The sequence below is a fragment of the Gorilla gorilla genome, chromosome 3 (genome assembly GCF_029281585.2).
Source record: "Gorilla gorilla gorilla isolate KB3781 chromosome 3, NHGRI_mGorGor1-v2.1_pri, whole genome shotgun sequence".
Classification (NCBI taxonomy): domain Eukaryota; kingdom Metazoa; phylum Chordata; class Mammalia; order Primates; family Hominidae; genus Gorilla; species Gorilla gorilla.
Window position 1 is genome coordinate 73,756,299 of NC_073227.2, and position 24,831 is coordinate 73,781,129.

Below are 24,831 nucleotides of genomic sequence, written 5' to 3' on the forward strand. Positions count from 1 at the left end.
GACACATTTTTCTTCAGTGCAAACATCAACAAATACCGTGTTGACCAGGGAAGATGCTTGTCTCAATAGTAGACTCTTTTAGGTATGATTTTACTTTTTGTCTATTTTACATGCAACAGAACTTTTGCTATTTTTCTCTTTTAGGGCACCAATGCCTCTGCTCTGGAAAAAGACATTGGTCCAGAGCAGTTTCCAATCAATGAACACTATTTCGGATTGGTCAATGTAAGTATGTAAAATGTATTATTTTCATCAAATGTTTTAGGGTATATGAAGCAACTCCACTTTAAGTGCATTTTTATCACTACCAATTTTTAAATGATTGGTCATACTCCTTAGTAGAATGCCAATGTTGGGGAGAAAGCAACTTAACCTATTTTTGAAAGTATGAGTTGTCCCAGCAAAAAACATTTAATTATTGCATTTTGGGTCAAATTTACATTCCCCCCCCATGCTTTAAGGAATTTCCTTTGCACACATAACTTTCATAATAATTTCATTAGTCTTTGTAGCCAAATCTGATTTTTTCTTTTTTTTTTTTGAGACAGAGTCTTGCTCTGTCGCTCCGGTTGGAGTGCAATGGCACAATCTTGGCTCACTGCAACCTCCACCTCGCGTGTTCAAGCGATCCCCTACCTCAGCCTCCCGAGTAGCTGGGATTACAGGCATGCGCCACCATGCCCAGCTAATTTTTTAGTAGAGACAGGGTTTTGCCATGTTGGCCAGAGCTCCAGACCTCAGGTGATCCACCCGCTTTGGCTTCCCAAAGTGTGGGGATTACAGGCGTGAGCCACTGCACCAGGCCCGAAATCTGCTTTTATATGTTCTGCCTGTGTCATCTGGATGAACTGTTCAGCCAGTCTTTGTTTAAGTATGCATCAGTACAACCAGTGTTTTAAAAACGTTACTAGCACATTGCCAGTGTCTTTCTTTAACAGTGTAACTTGCTGGTGTACCTGAAGCAGGACAGGTTGGGAGAGAAAACTGGGACCATTTTATCTCAGAATTCCTGGCCTCGTTTTTTTTGCGCTCAGCAGTAACCTCCTTTGTAGAAGGCTGGACCCAGCAGCTCTGCTTCCTTGGCAGGTTAATGATAACGGAGTAGTAACACGGTAGAGGCAGTGTGCCCTCCATCCTCGTGAGCTTTCTTCTTCACTTGATCCTTTTTCTCTGGGATGTAGGTGTTAAGTGGCATCAAATATTAACTCAAAAACAATTGGTTTTCTGAATAATTATGCTGAACGTAGTCTGTCAATGCCCAGGTGTGGTAAGTAGTAATTTCCACTGGGAAAGTTGGAAATAATTCTCTGCAAGTAAATGCTGCCCATGATATAATAGGAAGAACATTGGCTTTAATGTAATACAGACCTCAGTTTGAATTCTGCCTGTGCTACTCCCTAGCTTGTGTGATCTTGGGCAAGTCACTTGCGCTCTCTGAGCCTCCATTTCCCCATCTGTAAAGTGGGGGTCATAATGGCTTCTACCCTTTGGGTGATAATGAAGGGTAAATGAGAGCGCCTATTTAAAACCCTGATATGAAGCTGAGACATACTGTGGACACTCGGTAAATGTTCATTCCTTTCCCTTCCCAGAAGTTGTCCACTGAATTGGGGCCAAGCGTTACTGAAGGGTGTCTGGGGAAAGGTGAGATACTGAGTAGGAGAGAAAAAAATGGAAGGAGGAAAGCCAAGTCCTGGAATATAGGGCATTGTGTTGGTGAAATACTGACTTATGATTTTAAAACAAACTTTTTAGCCATTTTGCACAGGCCTCTGCTTAGCCCTGTGAAGTGAGTTATTCAAGGCATGGGGATTCTGCCCTGGCTAAGAAAAATACAAATGCAGATAGTGGAGAGAGAGAAAAAAGAGAAAGAATTAAGGCCATTTCCTAGTTTGTGTAAGGTTTGTGGGATCTGTGTTTATTAATAGCTTCATTTATGTTCCCTTTGAATGGTAATTTATGAAAGTTCCAGCTTCTCTGTACAAAGAGGTTTGTCTCCTGTTACATAATTGTGTCAAAGTAGATTAAAATATAAAAATAGGAAGCCTTCTATCTTAGCATACGTAGAAATGTCATGTTAAGTATGGCAGAGCATCTGTCTCGCTCTTGGGTAAACGACACACAAGCCAACAACCAGTTTTGAGAAGGTGTTCATGTTCTATTTTAATCTTACATAGCATTTCATAATCTGTGTTATTAATCTTGCTAGTTATTTCCTTAGAATTTTTTTCTTTAAATTTTATTGTGCACAACAAATTCTAAAGTGATAGTCTCAGCTGTGTTCTTCTACAGAGGTGGTCTTATAGTCAGTAGAAAATCAGTGAGACGTTTTCCCTCTTTAATAATAATCTCAGTATCCATGCTTTGTGAGAGGTATAAAATGTTACTGGGTGGGCCCTAATGTGATTGCAGGCTAGGAACTTGGGTAGTATTGCATTGGCACAATTGCCGCCTTGGCAGAAGCAAGATCAAGGGCCATTTAGAAGTCCAGAGGGTGAGAAGCTGGGAGAGTGACATGAGGCAGCATATTTTTGCCTGCGTTGCTGCGTTGCTCGGGGTTAAGTGAGGAAATGTGGTCTGAGCCAGTGGGCAGGAGTACTGGAATATTGAAAAATGAAAACCAGCCCCCGTTCAGTTTAGGCTGTTTCAGCCGAGCAAGTGGTTCCTAATTACTGGATTTCTTTTTGATTCAGATTTTTATTTTCCCTGTCGTGGGAGTTTTGATGTGTTGCAATGTGCGTCTTTTATTTAGCCAGCTGCTTTCCTGGGTCTCCACAGTATGTAGATTTTTTCCCCTTCTCTTTCTCTTTTTTTTAAGCACCAGCAGGTCTCATTAGACTCTTTATTGAGGTAGAGTGCTTATTATCATTTTAGAGACTTTGATGGGCTAGAGAAGCACTGGAATGATGTGCATTTTTCTTCATTTCTCTGTGGATCAGATGGTCACTGGTGTTTAGAGTAGTTAACTAGTTTTCTAATATGGTGAGCTGGACTCCAATACAGGGACATCCGGGCCAGTTCACGGAGCAGGGACCTTCTCACCCTCACCACTTATTCCAGAGGTGGCTCATCCCCAGGCAATGACTTGAACCATCCCTCTTGTCCCTTGGCAGTTTGGAAACACATGCTACTGTAACTCCGTGCTTCAGGCATTGTACTTCTGCCGTCCATTCCGGGAGAATGTGTTGGCATACAAGGCCCAGCAAAAGAAGAAGGAAAACTTGCTGACGTGCCTGGCGGACCTTTTCCACAGCATTGCCACGCAGAAGAAGAAGGTTGGCGTCATCCCACCAAAGAAGTTCATTTCAAGGCTGAGAAAAGAGAATGGTGAGTAGTATGCAGTATGATGTATTTAAGCCTCTGAAATAAGGAGAATTGATGGTTCTGTATCTCCTCAAAAGGAAGAGCTGGGATTTTTTTGAAAAGGGAAAATAAGCATGGGTAACTACTCGGTGTCATTTTTTAAGAAACAACATTTCTTCTCTGCCCAGTAAACTTAAAACAAAACTGGGTTAGAAACATGCTTAAAAACGCACATTTATTATTCCAATTTAGAATGACCATTTTATTTGCTCCATTCTGGGCAGGATCATTGTAAGAGAGAATAGTGTCCAAGGCAGCCTTCAGAGTGGGATACTCATTGGCCTAAATTGGTTGATGCAATAATTGAATAAAATAGTACTGGCTTATAAACTTGTCATAGGTGATTAAAATAAGTGCCTGTTATCTAATCAGAGCCTCTGCTGTTTTAAATATAATACCTCTGATTTTCATTTGCCTGAAGTAATTGAAGGATATCAAATTGATTGCTTTATATGGTTTTTAAAAGTCCTGATTTTTCTGGTTTTTCTATCTTCTTCTTCTGGGGGATTGGTAGTAGAAACTAGGTGTGTATTCCAGAAATTTTGTATTGGCAGTTTTTATGACTATAAAGATATTTGTTGTGGCAATTACTATTTATCTTAGATTCAGCCTTACTTCATCAGACGTGCATGGTTAATCGGGTATTTGTTTTATAAAGTCTCTTTTAATTTGATTGCTGTATTTTGAAGTTACAGTTTATACATACCAGATTAAAACTAATTTCAGTGGAGAAGGAAGCAGAGCACTCTGTTGAGTTGTGAACGTGATTAATAATGAAGGTTCACAGCTGCATTTGTCTCTGATTGTTTGTCCTTATGGCAGGGAGCAGCACTAGGCTTCTGGAATCATTTGTATTTGGTTTCAGAACACTATCAGATAGATGCTTGCTCACACATACCCTTCATCTCCCTTCTGTGTTTCATCTAAGCTGCTTCCAGGCTGGTCCAGGGTTTAATATGATCTTTGGGAGGACACCCCAGTTGCTCTGAATAAATTACCCAATGAATAATTAATTGATCATTGGTAGTTACATCATATTAAAAATTGATATTTTATCAGGGAACTTATCTGATAACTTCTGTTCCTTTGTAGAACAAATAGAACTTTTGGTAGTTTTATATAAATGTGATGACTTTAGGGAGATACGGGAAATTTTGTTCTTGGTGCGTGGCAGAAAATGGAAATGAATTAAAAAAACTCTTTGGAAACTTACTCATTGAAGCTGCCTGGTAGAGATGAGTATATTTATATTCCATACCTGTCCATCCTTTCAATATAAAAGTTGAAGTATGGGCCAGGCGCGGTGGCTCACGCCTGTAATCCCCGCACTTTGGGAGGCCAAGGTGGGCAAATCACAAGGTCAAGAGATTGAGACCATCCTGGCCAACATGGTGAACCTGGTCTCTACTAAAAATACAAAAATTAGCTAGCTGGGTGTGGTGGCATGCACCTGTAGTCCCAGCTACTCAAGAGGCTGAGGCGGGAGAATTGCTTGAACCTGGGAGGCAGAGGTTGCAGTGAACCGAGATCATGCCACTATGCTCTAGCCTGGCGACACAGTGAGACTCCGTCTCCAAAAAAAAAATATTTAAGTATGGCATGTAACACTAATTACGTCCATTTGCTTTTCAAGAACCAGAGAGTGAAATAACCACCTTCTCCTTTCCAGATCTCTTTGATAACTACATGCAGCAGGATGCTCATGAATTTTTAAATTATTTGCTAAACACTATTGCGGACATCCTGCAGGAGGAGAAGAAACAGGAAAAACAAAATGGAAAATTAAAAAATGGCAACATGAACGAACCTGCGGAAAATAATAAACCAGAACTCACCTGGGTCCATGAGATTTTTCAGGGAACGCTTACCAATGAAACTCGATGCTTGAACTGTGAAACTGTAAGTACTAGGGAGCTCTTGTGTAACTCGCATGTTCATATTTATGTACGCTATGTTGCATGTGATTGCAATGTCGTATTATAGCATTTAGCAGTTATTTGCAGTGTATGTAAATAATCCTATTTATGCATATGAAACTCAAGTACAAACTTTTGGAAGCACATATCCATCCAGGATGTCTCAGCAGGCCAAAGCTGAATAATAAAGGAAAATCTCCTCAAATGCTGAATTGCTTTACACCATGGGGAAATTTTGGGGTCTACAGATTTCATCTATTGAATTGGATGTCAACCAGTTACCTTGCAAAGATTTTGGTCATGGGGAGGTCTTGTGTGATGTAGAACAGGACCATCACCTCAGTTTAGAGGCAATCAGCTGTGGTATGTTGAACTTGAAGTCAGAAGACAGGCTAGACTCCTGTTTTTACAGCAGTTAACTGGGTATTTGGGACGAGTTACTTACAGCACTGTTTTGAGGGTTGGATGAGCTTATGTGTTTGGATGGGTCTGACACATGGTAGGTACATAATGTTAATTGAATTTGAAGACATGTTCTCCAGAGCATGATTCAGGATGTCATATTTTCTTGGCATGTTTAACTTCAACTCTGTGGGTGGCCTCATATTTTGCTGCTTAAGAGCTGAGCTCTGGAGCCAAGCTGCCCAAGTTTGTATGCTGGCTTTTCTGCTTGTTAGCTAGTGGAACCTGTGCAAATTATTAATCTTCTCTGTCCTCACTTTCCTCATCTATAAAATAGGGATGATGAGAATGCCCATCTTGGAGGGCTGGTGGGAGGATTAAATGAGTTGACACCTAGAGCCATGCTTGGCACATGGCAAGTAGGCAATAAATGTCAGGTATTATTTTTTATTATAACTACTACTGACAGCATAGAAAGTCTATGGGTTCATTAGGGATCTCAGAGTTTCCTGACATTGTATGGAAAATTCTATAAGATTGTGCATTTTTCTGGAAAGAGAGGTAGTAGCTTTTGTCAGATTTTGCAAAGAGCCTGTGTCTTAGTCTGGTCTGCTACAACACAATCCATCATGGGTTGCTTAAACAACAGAAATTCATTTCTCACAGTTCTGGAGGCTGGAAGTCCCAGATGAAGGTGCTATCAGGGTCAGGTTCTTGGTGAGGACCTTCTTTCTGCCTTGCAGACAGCTGCCTTCTGGCTGTGTCCTCACTTGGTGGAGATAGAGAAAGCAAGCTCTCTCGGGTCTCCTTTTATAAGGGTACAAAGCTTATCATGAGGGCTCCACCCTCATGACCTGTTTGCCTCCCAGAGGCCCATCTCCAAATACCATCCTATTAGAGATGAGGGTTTCAAAGTATGAATTTTGGGAGGACACAGACATTCAGTCCATTGCGAGCTGTGACCCAGAAATGTTTAAGAAATGTAGATTTACACATCAACATCTATGTAAAGGGAGAAGTTTTTAGGTTTTGGCAGTCTTTCTTCCATGCTTTTAAACAATTTTTGAGTCAAGCATTCTGTTTTACCCATTGTAGAAGCAATGAGAAAACACAGCTAAACAAAAAGAGACTAAAAGTTACCGGTAATCTTCCCACCCAGAGATGGTGAATTTGTAACGTTCTAAAAATTGTGATCACATTAGCCCAGAGATAACCACTTGAACATTTAAAAATATATCCTGTCAAAACATTTTCTGCACATAAATATGCCAATCAGTATCCAGAGATCTTCCCTCCCTGCCACTGTCTCTGTATTGCTTTCTCTTCTTCTCTCCCTCCCATTTTCCCTCTGTTCCTTTCTACTTTACATTCCAGTAAAATTCAAATGAATACAAAAGTAGAGGCAGTAGTATGGTATTTCCCATGTGTGTATTATTCAGGATCAGTGATTGTTAACACTTTGGCCAATCCTAATCCTCCCCACCAACCCCCCACCCCCCAACACACCCTTTTTTCCTTGCAATTTATTTTTTGAAGAAATCAGGGTGTTTGTCCTATAGCATTTCCCACATTCTGGAAACATTCTTGTGGTGTACTTTAACATGTATGGTAAAATGGCAGTATGTTTCTACCACCCTACTCTTTGTTTTTATTTTTATTTTATTTTTTTAAGTTTTTTTGAAACAGAGTCTCGCTCTGCTGCCTAGGCTGGAGTACAGTGGCTTGATCTCAGCTCGCTCCAACCTCTGCCTCCTGGGTTCAAGTGATTCTCCTGCCTAAGCAGGAGCTGGGATTACAGGCGCCCACCACCATGCCTGGCTAACTCTTGTATTTTTAGTAGAGATGGGATTTCACCATGTTGGCCAGGCTGGTTTCGAATTCCTGACCTCAAGTGATCTGCCTGCTTTGGGCTCCCAAAGTGCTGGGATTACAGGCGTGAGCCACCGCACCTGGCCCCTACTTTTTGTTTTTATTTAATTCATCTATTTTATATTCATTTTTCTCTCTTCTTTTGGATCAATGAAATATTTTTCATTTTTTTGGCATCTAATGTATTACATTTCCAAATTCATTTAGAGGTTGCTCTAGAGATTACAACATGCATCCTTGACTTATTTCATTTTTTTTCCACTTTTCCAACAGTTAGAGCCTTTAATATACTTTATCGCCCTCTGTCTTTTGTGTTACCATTTTGTGATGAACTCATGAATTTTAACATATTTCACGTGTTTTAATCCATTATAGTTTTTTATTCCTTTTGATATTCAGTTTATTTTCAGAATAACTTTGTATACTTTTAAACATCAAAATTAGGGCTATATTGTAAATATGACAATTGACAGATTTGCAGTCTTTTTCATTTAATAAGGGTGTACTCCTTCTCACCATCCTTACCTCACCTCTTAAATCTATTCTGTTGCCACTCCCTGTCTGCTCTATCTCCCTTAAGATATTTTTCTTCCTCCCTGCTACTCCCATCCTGGCTCAGGCACCCATCAACTCTTGGCTGGCAGTCTCAACTAAACTACTGTAGTAACTCCTACTGGATTCTCTGTTTTTTCCTCTGGCCTTCCTCCATGTTACTCTCCTACCTAAAGTATAGTAGTGGCCTGCAGTCTCACTGAAAATACCACTGCCTACAAATTCTTATGTAAGCTGGCTCTGTCTGTCTCTGCAGGGTCATCTTTGCCATTCTGTTTCTTACTCTAGCTTCAGTGTAGCTTCTCAAGCCTTTCAAATCCCTTCCTGCTTCAGGTCCTTTGCACATGCCACTTTCTGTCTGGAATGCACACCACCTGCCCCTGTTGCTTGACTAAATCCTCTTCAGGTTTCAACTTGTGTTAAAACCCGAGAGAGGCCTTCTCTGAACTTCCAACTTAATGAAGTCACCTTGTATCATCTTACAATAGTCTACTTTTCTGTGATAGCACTTTGTTGTATTTATATATTTATCTATATGTATTTCGTATGCAGCATCTATCTTCCTTACTAAACTGTAAGATTGATGAGGACAGGGATAGTGTCGGTCTTGCTTCTCTCTCTGGTGCCCAAGGAGTATTTGACATGTAATAATTAATAAATAGTTGAGTGAATAAATAAATGAAAATGTTTGTCATGTTTCTTGAAGAAGAAAACTATATGCTATGGGAAAAGATTTTGATTTATTTCATGAGGTAGAATTGAGGAATGAGTCATAGTAAAGCCTGGTCTAGACTGGTAAGTCTTGAAATTATTTTTTAAATTAGGAAATATATCATTTTTATAAAGAAGTATATGTGTGTGTATAACGTATGTTTATATATAGGCCACATATACATTTTAAAGAATAGTTTAAAAATCCATATGCCCAACACCTATAAAAAAATGGAACATTAACAATAACTTTGAAACCCGCTGTGTACTTCTTTGCAATTTAATTTTCCTCTCAATCTCATCCTTTGCCCAGGAGGTGATCACTGTCTTCCATTTTGTGTGTCAATACTATCTTTTCTTTGTAGTTGTACATACATACGCATGTGTATTTCTAGACATTTACTTAGTTCTGCATGTTTATGGCTTTTATATAGATGAAATCACATACATGTATTATTCTAAACTTGCTATTATCATTAAAGGTTATATTAATATTTTTGAGAATTGGCCATTTCTTTGTAGCGTGGCTCATTCATTGTTATCATTTTGTAGTATACCATTGTAGGAATATACTGCAGTTTGTTTTTCTGTTCTTCTATGGTGTGTCTAGTTTTTGGCTTGTAGACAGTGCTGCTACAAACTATCTCCTGGTCCAAATGGGCAAAATTCTCTCTGGGGTATCCTTTTGGGAGCAGAATTGCTGGCCATAGGGCATGTGCATCTTCAGATTTCCTAGGTAGTGCCAAATTGTTTCTAAAGTGGTGGTAAGTTAGTTACATTAGTAGAGGTTTTTTTTTTTTTATGTGTGTGAGACAGACTCTTGCTCTGTTACCCAGGCTGGAGTGTAGTAGCACGATCTTGGCTCACTGCAAACTCTGCATCCCAGGTTCAAGCAATTCTCCTGTCTCAGCCTCTGGAGTAGCCCGGATTACAGGTGTGCACCACCACGCCCGGCTAATTTTTGTATTTTTAGTAGAGATGAGGTTTTACCAAGTTGGTCAGGCTGGTCTTGAACACCTGACCTCAGGTGATCTGCCCACCTCAGCCTCACAAAGTGCTGGGATTACATACCTGAGCCACAGCATGCAGTCACATTAATAGAGTTTCAATGTTGACCCCACTTTGTATTTTTGTAATAAACTGAATTGGGGCTTTATCTTTTATATACATTGTTGGATTGTGAGATCTACGATTTTTAGGATTTTTTTGCCACTATATTTATTGCTGAGATTGGCTTGAACTTTTCCTCTCTCTACTGTACTTGTCTGGTTTTGCTATCAACATTCTTGTAAAATTAGTTCTCTCTTTTCTTTGGAAGAGCTTCTATAAGTTTTTATCTATCTGTTTTTTGAATGTTTGATAGAACTGGTGACCTATTTTTGCATATCTGAAATATATAGTTCAGTTTGGCTTGTTTTTGATATTTTGATACATATCATAAATATGTATCCTTTGTGTTTTGCCTTTTGCTCAGTATCCCTTGTGAGATTCATTTGTGTTGTTGCATGATGCTTTAGTTTATTTGTTTTTATTACTGTATGGTATTCTATTGCATGAATGTGCCACAGTTTACTAATTCATTTTACTGTTGATGGATATTTGGCTATTGCCAGTTTGGGGCAATATGAACAATGCAGCTATGAGCATTTTAATACATTTACTCTAGTGCACCTGAACCCATTTTCTCTAGGATGTGCACATCAAGTAAATCTGTTAGGTCATATGGTATGCTTTTCATTAACGTCATTAGAAAGTGTCAAATTCCCAAAATGGTTATACCACTTTACACACTGTGTATATGAGCGAGTGCTTTCATTTCTCTACATCATCTGTCCCTGCTATTCTCATGTCTTCACTTTTGATAATCTACTGGCTTTCTACAGTATTCTTTTATTCAGTAAATATGTGGGGTTTTTTTTCCACATTTGCTATGTAAAAGCCTGAAGCACTGAGCGTACAGTGAGAGCCCTGCCTTTCTAGAACTTCCAGCATGGAGACAGACTTTAATGACAAAATGAATAATTAGTTAAGTAATTATAATTGCAAGATGCCGTGAAGAAGAAGAACAGATTACTTCATGAGTTTATGATATGGAAACCAGAACAAGGGGGCTTCAGTTCCTACATTTGTAGCCAGAAAACCTGCACCAGACTCTACAGTAACACTGTTGCTAAATCCATCTTTACTCTATGTGGATTTTCAGGAAGCCTCAGAAGATGGGCTCAGACACATCTGTAGTTGTTGTTGTTGTTGTTGTTTTTCTATGAAAAGGTCAGCTGACGCCAATAAATGCAAATATTGCATTGTTAAGTATTTATATTGCAAAAGCGTTTACCTAGCTTGTTATTTCCTGGAGGGTTATCTTGAGTGGGAAGCCTGTGCCCAAAAATGCCTTTGAAAATTTTGGATGATACTGTAGTATTTGTTATAATGGGATTCCAACTGTTTATACTTGCTTTGTAGAAGTAGATGAGTGTGCAGGTATGTCTTTCTGGAAAATGGGGCAATCTGAAAAACCTACTTTTCTTCCCCCTGAAATGATGAGATGATTTTAGGCAAGAGTGTTTTTTCTCTGGAGTTACTTGGATAATTACCTCCATTTTCTTAGATCCTTCAACTGGATGGGATCCTAGCAGTCATTTAATCTTTTTTTTCTACCAGTGCTGAGTCCCTTCTATGATATCCTAGCCAGTTGGTCAACAGCATCTGATGGACCCCGTCCAGAGGCAGGGAATCAATCTCCCAAGGCGTTGCATTCCATTTTTAGAAAGCTCTAATTGTTAGAAAGCCCTGTACTTTCTAAGAAAACACAGAGCCTGCAGGCTTTTTCTGTTACTATAAAGTGTTGAGGACTTAGTGTGCAAGAAGACCAAATGGGAAAGATTTCCTTCACCTGGATGAAAAACAGGGAGCCTCTTTTGAGTAACATCCTTTGCCTAGGGCAGACAGCCTTTAGATGGTGCTTCAGTCAGAATTGCCAAGACCCATGTTTATGAAGTCTGACTGTAGGATTAAATGGCACTAGATCCTGAGCAGCAAATTTGCCCCTGGGGGCACCTTGCCATTGTCGCTGCCTCAGCTGCTAGTTCCTTCAATCCTGGAAAACCTTTTTGCCAGCCTTCATGCTTTCAGAAAACAATGATTTTCTTTTTCTTTTTTTTTTTTTTTCCTGGGTCTCACCCTTTGTAAATGTTGCTTATGATTGCAGTGCAAATGTCAACTGAGGGATTTATGGAGACAAACAGTTTCATTCTGCAGTAGACTTGGAGAGACTATTTTAAGGGGTAATTCATTGCTGACTTTTCCAGATAACCTTGATAAAGGCACTTCAGAATTGGGGCTTGGGGATTTTCCACTGTAGCCTTGCATGCTCCCTTGGTTATTCTTTTGTTTGGTTCGTAAGATTTGTTAGCCCAGTTGGAGCTTAATTTTGCCACTGTTTATTTTAATTTTCCCTCTTTCCATTTAAGCTGAGCTTTTGCTCTACAAATCTCTGATTTTTCCATGCTTCTCAGTGGCTTTAACTTGTTTGTATCTGTTACTGGAGCCAAAAGGTTGTTTTAAGAACTGCTTTATTAAGTACCAATTTTACAGCTCCTCATTGCTTTGTTTGCAGAGGTTCAAATTGATTCAGTAGAGTTTCTGAGGCTTTCGCAGATAGGAGTAGGGCTGGGTAATGGAGGGAGGTGTGATACTCAGTGGAGATTCTGAGTTCCAGAGATTCATTCAAACTGGTTGTAGTTGCACTTTTCCAAAGCCCACCATTGGGTACCTTTTAAAGCCAGCACATTTTCGGCTCATGATTGAACAGTGCAGAACAGCCACCTCATCACCTTTTCTACTGAACCCAAGAAAGGAATATGGGGATTTAGAAGCTGACTTTATTTATTTATTTATTTAGAGTTAGGGTCTCTCTCTGTTGCCCAGGCTGGAATACAGTGCTGCACACCACCATGCCTGGCTATTCAATAAGACTTTTTTTTTTAGATGGAGTCTCACTCTGTCACCCAGGCTGGAGTGTAGTGGCGTGATCTTGGCTTACTCCAACCTCCGCTTCCTGGGTTCAAGCGCTTTTGCTGCCTCAGCCTCCCGAATAGCTGGAATTATAGGCTCCTGCCACCATGCCTGGTTAATTTTTGTATTTTTTAGTAAAGACAGGGTTTCACCATGTTGGCCAGGCTGGTCTTAAAATCCCGACCTCAGATGATCTGCCCACCTGAGCCTTCCAAAGGGCTGGGATTACAGGCATTTTTGTAGAGTCTGGGCCTCACTATGTTGCCCAGGCTGGTCTTGAACTCCTGGCCTTAAGTAATTCTCCCACCTTAGCCATCCAAAACACTGGGATTATAGGCGTGAGCCACTACTGTGCCTGGCCTGAATATGATTTTAATTACTTAAGAATTTAGCAAAGCTCATGATTTATAAGGTGTACCCTTTCTGTAATCTATTTTACTAATTTGTAGTTAATTACTTTAAAAAGAATATTAAATGAGGTCTCTTTATGCTTTTAAACTAAGAGTTTTTGAGAGACCTCCATGCTCAAAATTGAGGGAGAAGAAAGGAGAATAAGATATAGCTTGTACTTGCTAAGAGTATTAGAGTCTCTTAGTGATAGATGTTTCCTTGGAGACAAGCTGTATTTTCAGTTAGACCAGAATGAGATCCTTGTGTGTGGGAAGAAAATGGTTTTCTTTTCTGGCAGCTTTCTTAGAAGAGAGAGAAGCAAAAAAACCCAACAACAACAAAAAAACCCCACAGAACCCCCAAACCAACACCCTTCCTCCACGCCCCACCCCAAAAAAACCACATTATTTGATCATTAATTGCTTTTGACTATGTCATTCTAGGGCAAGGAGAGAGAAAAATCCAAACGGGAAGCTTTTGCGCCATGTTTTGATAGCCCCTGCAGGGGTGATTCCTCTGAGCAGTGCTTTCACACACTCTAATTCTAGTAGCAGTTTGCATTTGGAATTGAGAGAGGTACAGTGACTTTTTTCAGTTAATGAATTACATTGTTCCATTTCTCCTTCTCTCCAAAACCATTAAGTTCAGAAAAAGATTTGCATCCAACAGGACAAAATGTTTTTGTTTTTATTACCTTCTTTGTATAAGAGCTTAAGTAGAATGAGATCCTAGCTATCTAATTTATTTATGGTTTCAGTTGGCTATAATCCTCTTATTTCAGAGAAGGGCCATTTAGGTTAAGAAAAAAGTTCTGCTAATTAAGGAACATACTGTGGATTATTTTTAAAAATTAGAAACAGAAATGAATAAAAAAATCATGATTCTGCCACTCAGATGCCACTGTTGTCATTTAGATATCTTTCCATTTGTTCAGTCTTCTGTTCAGTTATTATTTATTTAGTAAATATTTATTTCCTATTAAATGCTGGGAATTATTTTAGGTACTAAGGATATAGCAGTTAAAGTAGAAAAATGGTCCCTTTTGTTTACTAGCATACAGATATAAAGCTATAAATTTCCCTTTAAGCATTGGTTTAGCTGCATGCTACAAATTTTGATGGTATGTTTTCTTTGGCATTAGTTCAAAGTATTTTCTAATTTCTCCTGTGATCTTTTTTATTTGATCCATACACTAATTAGAAGTATGCTGTTTAATTTCCAAATATTTGGGATTTTCTTATATATCCTAATAGTATTGATTTCTAATTTTGTTGTGGTTAGGGAATATATTCTGTAAGATTTCAGTTTTAAATTTATTGAGATATGTCTTATGTCCTTCCACATGGTCTGTCCTGGTAAATGTACCATCTGCCCTTGAAAACAGGATCTCTCAGGCAGGCACGGTGGCTCATGCCTATAATCCTAGCACTTTGGGAGGCTGAGGCGGGCGGATCACCTGAGGTTGGGAGTTTGAGACCAGCCTAGCCAACATGGTGAAACCCTGTCTCTACGAAAAATACAAAAATTAGATGGGTGTGGTGGCCCATGCCTCTAATTCCAGCTACTTGGGAGGCTGAGGCATAAGAATCACTTGAACTCAGGTGGCGGAGGTTGCAGTGAGCTGAGATTGCACCACTGCACTCCAGCCTGAGTGACAAAGCAAGACTCCGTCTCAAAGAAAGAAAGAAGGGAAGGAAGGAAGGAAGGAAGGAAAAGGGAAGGGAAGGGAAGGGAAAGGAAAGGAAAGGAAAGATCTCTTAGTGTTAGAACTATTGACATTTTGAATCAGATAATTCTTTGTTGTTGGGGACAGTCCTGTGCATTATAGGATGTTAAGCAGCATCTCTGGCTTCTACCTGCTAGATGTCAGTAGCATCTCCCAAGATACAACATTGAAAAATGTTTCCAGACATCGTCAGATGTCTCCTGGAAGCCAAATTTCCCCTGTTGAGAACTACTTAGTTGAAAAGAATATTTGGCAGTTGGGTGTGGCATTCTATAATTGTTAGTTAGATATATTGGTTGATAAAGTTATTCAGATCCTTTATGTCTTAGTTGACTTTCCCCCTACTAGCTTTTCTACCAGTTGCTGAGAAAGGAGCATTAAAATATTTTTGTGGGATTGTTCTGTTTCTCCTTTTAATTCTGTCAATTTTTGTTTTATGAATTTTTTGACTTTTTAAAAACAACTTTGGTGAGGTATAATTTACGTGCCATAAACCTATCCAGTTAGTGATTTTTTTTCTTTAAGTAATTTGCTGAGTTGTGTAACCAGTACTGTAACCTAGTTTAGAAAATTTTCATCACACCAGTAAGATCCCTCATGACTGGCAGTTAATTCCTGTTTTATTTGAGGTCACTACTAATCTACTTTTTGTCTTTAGAGATTTGCCTTTTCTGGATGTTTCATGTAAATGGAATCATACAATATGTGGTCTTTTATGTATGACTTCCTTCACTTACATAACGTTTTTGAGATTCATTGGTGGTGTAGCATGTATCAGGAGTTTATTCCCTTTTGTTGGTGAAATAGTGTTCCAGCTTCATGTGTTTTTGAGGCTCTATTATGGGGGCTATCCATATTTGACTGTTGTGTTTTTCTGATAAGTTGACATTCTTGTCATTAGGAAATGTCCTCTTTTATTTCTCTTAATAACTTTATCTTAAAACCTATTTTATCTGATATTAGTCCTCTACAAACTTATGCTAACTCTTCGCATAGTATGTCGTTTTTCCAACCATTTACTTTCAACCTGTGTCTTTATATATAAAGTTTAGCTCTTGCGGACGGCATAGAAATTGGTCTTGCCTTAAAAAAACAAATACTTCCTTCAATTTTTGTCTCTTACTTGTAATTATTAGTCCATTAATGTTTATGGTAATTATTGATATAGTTGGGTTTGGGGCTGCCATTTCATTTGTTTTCTATTTATTTCCTCTATTTTTTGTTCTTCTGTTCCTCTTCTATATTTTCTTTTTGAATTATTTTTTGAACATATTTTTATTCTTTTTGAATATATTTTTATAATTCCATTTTAATTTTCCTCTTGATCTTTTCTGAGTACATTTTCGCATGCCTGGGTGTATTTTTAGTGATTTTGCTAGAGATTACAATAGACATTCTTCACTTTTCACAGTATCCTTACACATAATAATGATACTATTTCACATAAAATATAGAAAGCATATAAATATATAGGTGTATATTCCCTCTGCTCCCACTCTACCTTGTTCTTTATGCTGTAGTTGTTATATATATTACATTTATGTAGAATATAAATCCCACAGGACAGTGTTATGCCTTTTCCTTTAAAGAGGTGTGAATATTATACAAAAATTAAGAGGAAAAAAGTATTTTGTATTTGCACAAATATTTATCATTATTGATGCATTTTATTCTTAAGGATCTGGATTTCAAACTGATGTCATTTCTCTTTGGCTTGAAGAATTTCCTTTCACCTTTCTTGTGATGCAGGTCTCTTATATCAATGAATTCTCTTCATTTTGCCTTCATTCTTGAATGACCTGTTTGTGGCATATAGGAATTCCAGGCTAATCATTTTTTTCTTTCAGCACATGAAAGATGCTTCACTGTCTTCTGGCCCCCATAGTTTCTGCTGAGAGGTCAGCTGCCAGTTGGATCATCCTATTGTCCTTTTCTTTGGTAGATGTTTCAGATTCGCTTTTTATTTTTGGTTTTCAACAGTTTGTCTGTGAGGCACCTTGGCTGACCTTCTTTGTATTTATCCTGCTTGGTGTTGGTTGAGTATCTTGAATCTATTAATGGATGTCTTTCACCAAATTTGGGAAATATTCAGCCTTTATTTTCTCAAATAGTTCTACTGCCCTATTCTCCCTTTTCTCCCCTTCTAGGACTCTGATTATATGTACAGTATTAGCTAAAAGATTCCTGAGTATCTGTTAATTTTTACTTCAATCTTTTTTCTTTAGTCCTCATTGGATAATTTCCATTGATCTGTCTTCATATTCACTTGTTTTTTCCTCTGTCACCTCCACTTTTTTGTTAAATTCATTCAATGTATTGTGTTTTTCAGTTCCAGAATTTCTATTTGATTCTTTTTTATTGTTTCTATTTCTTTACTGGGGTTTCACGTTTTTTGATGCATTGCGAGTATATTTTATTTTACTGATGATAGTTATAATGGCTTCTTTAAAATCCTTGTCTGCTAATTCCAACATCTGGGTCATCCCAGGATTGGTCTTAGTTTATTTTCTTTTAACAATGTCTTAGGTAAGACATTTGTCACATAGTGTAAATTTAGATCTTATTCAGAACATTGAGAATGTTAAGTGGCAGAGACTCTGGATTCTGTTAGTTTTCTTTTCCTTTCTTTTCTTTTCTTTTCTTTTTTTTGAGATGGAGTCTTGCTCTGTCGCCCAGACTAGAGTGCAGTGGCGAGATCTCGGCTTACTGCAACCTCCGCCTCCTGGGTTCAAGTGATTCCCCTGCCTCAGCCTCCCAAGTAGCTGGGATTACAGGTGCCTGCCACTGCACCCAGCTAATTTTTGTATTTTTAGTAGAGACGGGGCTTCACCATCTTGGCCAGGCTGGCCTCCAACTCCTGACCATGTGATTCACCTGCCTCCACCTCCCAAAGTGCTGGAATTACAGGTGTGAGTCACCACACCCGGCTGGATTCTGTTAGTTTTCTTTAATGCATATTGAGTTTCTTTAGTTTTAATAGGCACTTATCTTGGTTGGACCCAAACTATTCACTATGTTTCTTGGGTGACAGCTTGAATCTTGGGTGGCAGCCATTTTGTTAATAGCCAGGTTGCTCTGTGTGTATTCCATGCATGGGTGGATCAGGGGTCAGCCACATGTGGGCAGAATTGGAGATACCCTCTTTCCTTTCTTTCCAGTGGGCATGGTTTCCCAGATTTAGTCTTCTGGCTTGCAGACTGGAAAGACTGCATTTCCCCCTCAGCACCCCAAGCTAAAGGCCATGAAACCATGAACTCGTTGTGTACAGCTCTCCTCCTCCAAGTGTGGACTCCCCATGTGCTTGCTTGTGTTCACTCTCCAGTGCCTTCAGGTAGCTGCTTTTAGTTTTTGGTTATGTGAGTTTATAGTTTCTAGTTTTCTGGAGGAGTATTGGTGTGCTGGGATCTTAGTTACTATGGAAGCTGGTCTTTTGAAATTTCATTTTAGCGAGGGGGAGACAGACAGTAAACATGTAAAAATAAAACATATAAAAGAATAAGCGGTTGTATCAGTTACCTATTGCTTTGTCACAAACCACCCCAAAACTCTGAGCCTTAAACTATCATTTGTTATTATAACTCATGCAATGGTGGGTTGGCTTGTGGTCGACTAGTCTAGGCTGGACTCAGCTAAACTTGTGTGTTTGTAGTTCAGCTAGCCCACTCACGTGTCTGCAAGATCACTAGGGGTTTTACTCTAGATTGGGCTTGGCTGGAATGCCTTTGTTAGGACAGCTTTCCTCCATGAATCTCTCCTCTTCCTGGGAACAGCAGGCTAGCCTGGGGTTATCCTTCTTACAGTGATGCAAGAGAGCAGTTTCACAAATGCTTGATCTGGCTGGCCTCTGCTGGTGGTAACCTGCCTTCTAGCATCCCACTGGCCAAGGCAAGTCACATGGTCACACTCAGACTTAAGGGTGGCAAAACATAATCACCTCTTGATGAGAGTATCTGTGAAGCCATATGACAAAGAAGCCAGTAGAGGCAATGGTGAGGATTTGGGGCTACTAATGCATTCTACCATGGTAGAAATAAACGTCATTAAAAAATTAAAACAGGATGGTAGAGAATGCCAAGGGAGGGGATGCATGTGTGTAAGTATAAAGATGCCTTTTTTATACGAAGTTGGGATTAACTTATATGTAGTTGTATAACCTAGTTTTTCAATTAGTGTGATAACCACAATGTAGAAAGCCATTCCCAACTTTTTGACCATTTTAGGCCACTTAAAATGTTTTATCCCTTCCTAATTTATTGAGTCCTTACTTTTTAAAGCACTTCACATGTATTATCTTATTTCCTCCTTACAACAGCCTTATGAGATAGACACTCTTGTTGTCCCCACTTTACAGATCAGGAAACAGAGGCTGAGTAGCTGGCCTGAAGCCATCGACTTTATATAAACGGCAGAGACAGGATACGGATCTGGGCAATAACCATTCTTGTGTCTCAGTATCCATTCCTGTGTGTACTTTTTTTTTTTGAGACAGGGTCTCACTGTGTCACCCAAGCTGGAGTCAGTGGCACAATCTCAGCTCACTGCAACCTCTGCCTCACAGCTTCAAGCGATTCTCCTGCCTCAGCCTCCCAAGTAACTGGGATTTTTACAGGCATGTGCTACCATGCCTGGCTAATTTTTTGTATTTTTAGTAGAGACGGGGTTTCACCATGTTGGCCAGGCTGGTCTTGAACTCCTGACCTCAAGTGATCCACCTGCCTCAGTCTCCCAAAGAGCCGTGATTACAGGTGTGAGCCACCACGCCTGGCCCCCATGTGTACTTCTAAAAGTATAAAAGAGTGTATTCACATCTCTGAATATTTCTTCAGATAACTTCTGGAATTTTGGGTCATAGGGTAGTTGTCACACTTGAAAAAGAATGTTGTTTTCATTTTGCTGCTAAATGACTGAGCACCTGAAGGTTGTTGCCAACTGTTCCTGCTACTCTGGGAACAAGACAGTAAAACCCCAGGGTTGTCGGTGAATTAGTGGGAAGTAAGCACTTATTCAGTGAGCCTTGGGATATATGAGATCTAGAATTAGTGTGGAGTGAGCTGTTGAAGGCTGAGAGACAGCTGGGGCCACTGAACTGGCTCAGCTGAGAGCTGCCCACGGTATGGCGGGCCTGTGTGAGCCCAGGCTGCAGGCCGGCCGCGGGTCTGGTCATTGTCATGGACAGCACAGGGCTCTGCGTATGATGACCACTTCCTGGCCAAAGGACAGCTTTGTGTGTGGTCAGTGCGATTCTCCAGCCCATTGCCTGTCAGGCTCCCTGGCCCACCACACAGTTTGAATGATGGGGCAAGGGAGAAAGGGAGTGATTTCAAGGGACTGGCAAAAAGTGGAAACGACTCAACAAGGGATGGTCATCTGGGTGGTAGATTTTATAAGTCTCTTGTCCTTTTTCCATTTCCATTTTTATCACTCTGCAATCTGGGCTATATGGATATTTAATACTCCCTACTTTGAAACAATGGGAAAAATGAATGGAGAGGAAGAGAAATCTGGTTGAGTTTTAACTATTAAAAGCTGTGAGTCAAAACTGGGAAAGGGATGAGGTTAAATTGAGAATTTGGGATTTTCTCTAGATTGGGTTGTTTTTGAGGTAACTGGGTGCCAATGAGTATACATGTCCAGGCAGGACTTTAACTGCAGTTATGGTTTTTATTGCAGTCAGTGATTACCTATACATGTTCAAAGTTTTATCTACTACATATTTCATGCCTAATATATTGTTTCTGTTTTTTGTTTCAGGTTAGTAGCAAAGATGAAGATTTTCTTGACCTTTCTGTTGATGTGGAGCAGAATACATCCATTACCCACTGTCTAAGGTATATGAACTCTGAGGCGGTTTGAGCTTTTGATCAGGCTTGTAACTAAGTGGCAGAGAAAATCCTGTATTTCTTCAGGACATAATCTTCCTTTCTGTTAAACCAATATGATCCTATTATTTTCTATCTCTCCTTTCCCAAGAGCGATTATGTGGTCTGGAGAAGAGTCCCACTGAGAAAAAAGAGCATAAAATGGAAGTCATTAGTCAAAAGGGCAGGTGGCAGTGGCTGTAGATTTGAGATCAGCCAGGTAAAGTGTTAAGTGATTGGTGATAATTTCAACCTTTGGGAAACCTTGTTATAAGAAATAGAATTGAGGTTTAGGTTTTCATATTTTTTTTTTTTCCTGGAGAAATGTGTATGTTGGTCATCCATACCTGGTGAAGGCAGGCTAGAGGCACTTGGAAATGTTCAGGCTAGGGTGGGTGAGTATGAAGTAGCCTCTGAATGCCTTTTAAACATATTCGACTCTGTCTTATTGCACTGTGCAGGCTGATATCTCTGAAGTGCCTCCCCATCACCTGTTTTACATCACACCTAATCTAGACCTTGACCAACTCGGCTCTACCTGCCCTAATATGCGTGTGAGATGTCACCTCCACAGCAGAAAGAGAAGCCTGCAAGGTGTTGCCACTCACCACTCAGAGTTCCGTGATGGGAGAAGGACGTGCGGGAGAAAGATGCAGGGAGCAAATAATGCCAGTGGAGTCGTTAGCTTTCTCTGTCTCTCAGACAAAAGATAAGGGAAGGGTGGGCTCTTGCTTGGCCCCTTTCATGGTTTAATGTGGATTGCATTTTTGAGGATTTGTTTTTTAAACTAGAATTATGAATTTTCTTCTCTAATGTTATGTCTGCATATCTCTTCTGATATGTTTCTTTCATTTTGATAACTTTAAAAAATAAAAAGTTAAGCTAAAATGTTGGGATTTGAATCTAAGATCTCTGCCACCTTCTTCCAGAAGGTTTTTAGTTGGTGACTGAACTTTTGTTTCAGAGAAATGATATAAATAGTGTTTAAATTCAGGATACAGGTCTGGAGAAGCTGTTAAGTTTGTATGGTAGCTGAGTTATAATTCTAATATTTCAAACCTCAGTACTGTGTCTTAGGCAGAGTAAGCCATTTGTGTCAGGAGAATACTGAGAAAGAAAGATGTTTTTTCCTTGTGAAAAGTTCAGGGGTGGCCTCAGGCAAAAACTTAAACTATGTGAAGTTTATCTTAATTATCCTTGCATGGCCTTTTTGGTTATTTTTGTCTTCCACTTGAGCGCCTTAGACCCTCCCCATGACTCCTTCCCAGAATCTCCCCTTACTCCTCCAAATGCTCAGTGCTCTAAAACCACCACCTTCTCTTTCCTCTGTCTTCCTCTCATTTTAAATTCCCATCCTCCCAGTGCCGACGAGATCCCCAGGTTATTGGGAAGCATTGGAGCAATGGCTCTCTGCCCTGGCAGCACATTGGAATCACCCGGGAAGACTTAAGAACAACAATGCCTGGGTTCCACCTGGAGAGATTCTGATGTAATTGAATGGAGGGAGAGTGGGGGGTGGAGGGGTGCGGGATTGGGCATTGGGATTGTTTTTAAAGCTCTCACATGATTCTAATGAGCAGCCAGGAGGGCAGGAGGAGAATCACTGCACTAGATTCTAGAACAAAGCTTCCCAACTGGTGAGCCAGGGAAAATGGATTAGATGTATTCATCTCCTCGGCTGCTGGGAGGCTGGGAAGGCCTGGCCGTGCCAGAGCCCCATGGCCAGCCATAGGAGCAGCCTCGTCAGTATATCCTAGTGTGTTTCTCATGTAGTATTTCTGTGTGGATCATGACATGGAAATTATCGGGAAGCATTGCTTGAGGATTTTTAATATCAATTTTGAATTATTGTGGTGAGTGAAAAAGAAGATTTTAATTGAACATGTATCAAAGGTAGACATTAACTTGGACACGATAGCTGTGTTTACAAAAAATGATAGCCTTCCCATCCAAAAACAATCTTTCTCCATTTTTTAAAGTTTTAAAATATTTGCATAAGGCTTTAGTGCCTTTTTTGTAAAAGTGTGCATTTCTTATTAGATTTGTTCCCAAAGTGTGTTTTCTTCTCTTTCTCTCCTTCCTTCCCTCCTTCCTTCCTTCCTGAGAACGAGGGTAAAAGTAGAACAAGGAGTTTGGTCTATAACTGACTGTGAACCATCAATTGAGATAACTCACTACTTTTGGACCAGCCCTGTATTAGTCCATTCCTACATTGCTATAAATAAATACCCGAGATTGGGTAATTTATAAAGAAAAGAGGTTTAATTGGCTCATTGTTCTGCAAGCTGTACAGAAAGCTTGGTGCTGGCATCTGCTTGGCTTCTGAGGAAGCCTCAGGAAACTTACAATTATGGCAGAAGATGAAGGGGGAGCAGGCACATCACATAACTGGAACAGAAGCCAGGGGTTGGAGGAGGGGCTAAACACTTTTAAACGGCCAGATCTTGCAAGAACTCTCCACGATGTATGGTGAGGACAGCACCAGGAGGATGGTGCTAAACCATTCATGAGAATTCTGCCCCCATGATCCAGTTACCTTCCACCAGGTCCTACCTCCAACATCGGGGACTACAATTGAATATGAGATTTGGATGGAGACACAGATCCAAACTATATCAAGCCCCAAAGTGTATTTTTAAGGAATGTTTTATTGCTGCTCTGCCTCTTTTTAAAGCAATACAAAGAATTTTGTGTTTTTCTCCCAACCTCTGCTCTGTGCTTTGGTAATTTATCCCAAGTGTTGGAAAGAGCAAGTGCCCCTCTTGTCTTTCTCATTGAAGAGTTTCCTATACCATTGTTGCCCACTTTTGTTCCAACAGGTATAGAACATTAACTGACAGCTGCTCTGCCTCAGCATTTACTGCTGGGGTCCTCGTCTTCTCCTAACTTACCTTCATTTTCTAATTCTCAACTCATGGATGCCCTAAGAGCATTACTCTGTCAGCAAGCTTCTTTGTAAAATGGGTCTTTACATTAGGTATTAACTTCTGCTATATTTCCACCTGTCTGGGTCTACAAATCAAATAAGTTTTTGGGGAAAATAAGAATGAGTAGGAATGAATGATTCCTTATTTGTTGCTGGCCTTTCTTTGGCTATTGTGACCCTTTAGCTTGGTAGTACAGCTTCTCTGCAGTAGACATTGGGAGGATATGAAGCTCCATCACACCCATACTCACCTCCCTGCCTTTGGCTCCCTGTTCCACTCCAGTCAATCCCATGCAGCCAAAACAAGATTCCACAGCACTTACTCAATTGAAGTATTCATTCAGCTAAGTATGAGTTTGTTTTATGCACCATGTACTTGAAATCTGAAAGTTTAGTACATTTGCATTCTAATGGCTTTCTTGCCTTTCATCCCTCCCAATCCCCCCTCCACCATGCTGTCAAAAGTGGAATTTCTAAAAAGCACTACCTGATTATGTCTTTTCTTTGTTGAGACTGTTGGTTAGGGTTCATGCTGGCTTCTTGGTAGCATATTCCAGGCTATGTGACTTGCTGCCTGATATGGTTTGGCTGTGTCTGCACCCAAATCTCATTGAATTGTAATAATTCCCACGTGTTAAAGGTGGGGCCAGGTGGAGATAATTGAATCATGGGAGCAGTTTTTCCCATACTATTCTCGTGGTAGTGAATGAGTCTCACAAGATCTGATGGTTTTATAAATGGGAGTTCCCCTGCACCTGCTGTCTGTTTTCTGCTGCCATGTAAGACATGACTTTGCTCCTCCTTTGCCTTCTGCCATGATTGTGAGGCCTCCCCAGCTATGTGAAACTGTGAGTTCATTAAACCTCTTTTTCTTTATAAATTACCCAGTCTCAGGTATGTCTTTATTAGCAGCATGAGAACAGACTAATACGTCACCGCTGCTGTTCCCTACCTCCAGGCCTCTGCACTGCAGTGTTCTCTCTCTGGAGTCATTGACCCTTATTCACTTGTTCACCTGGCACACTTTCCCTCTTTCTCTGTGCTTTCTCCTGGACTTTACACCTGCTTCTGTCTTGGTTGGTTCATTCATTCAACCAACAAATA

The 24,831-nt window shown here is 39.9% G+C and overlaps 1 protein-coding gene across 1 annotated transcript in view; it reads left to right on the forward strand.

The window, feature by feature from the left end:
- The window catches only part of USP46 (ubiquitin specific peptidase 46), a 64,275-nt gene that overhangs the window by 27,472 nt on the left and 11,972 nt on the right, over positions 1-24,831 (forward strand). Inside the window, exons 2-5 of the mRNA XM_004038668.5 lie at positions 145-225; positions 3,114-3,327; positions 5,033-5,262; positions 20,695-20,771. Coding sequence (XP_004038716.1) covers positions 145-225; positions 3,114-3,327; positions 5,033-5,262; positions 20,695-20,771 — 602 coding nt within the window. The remainder of the gene's footprint in view (positions 1-144; positions 226-3,113; positions 3,328-5,032; positions 5,263-20,694; positions 20,772-24,831) is intronic.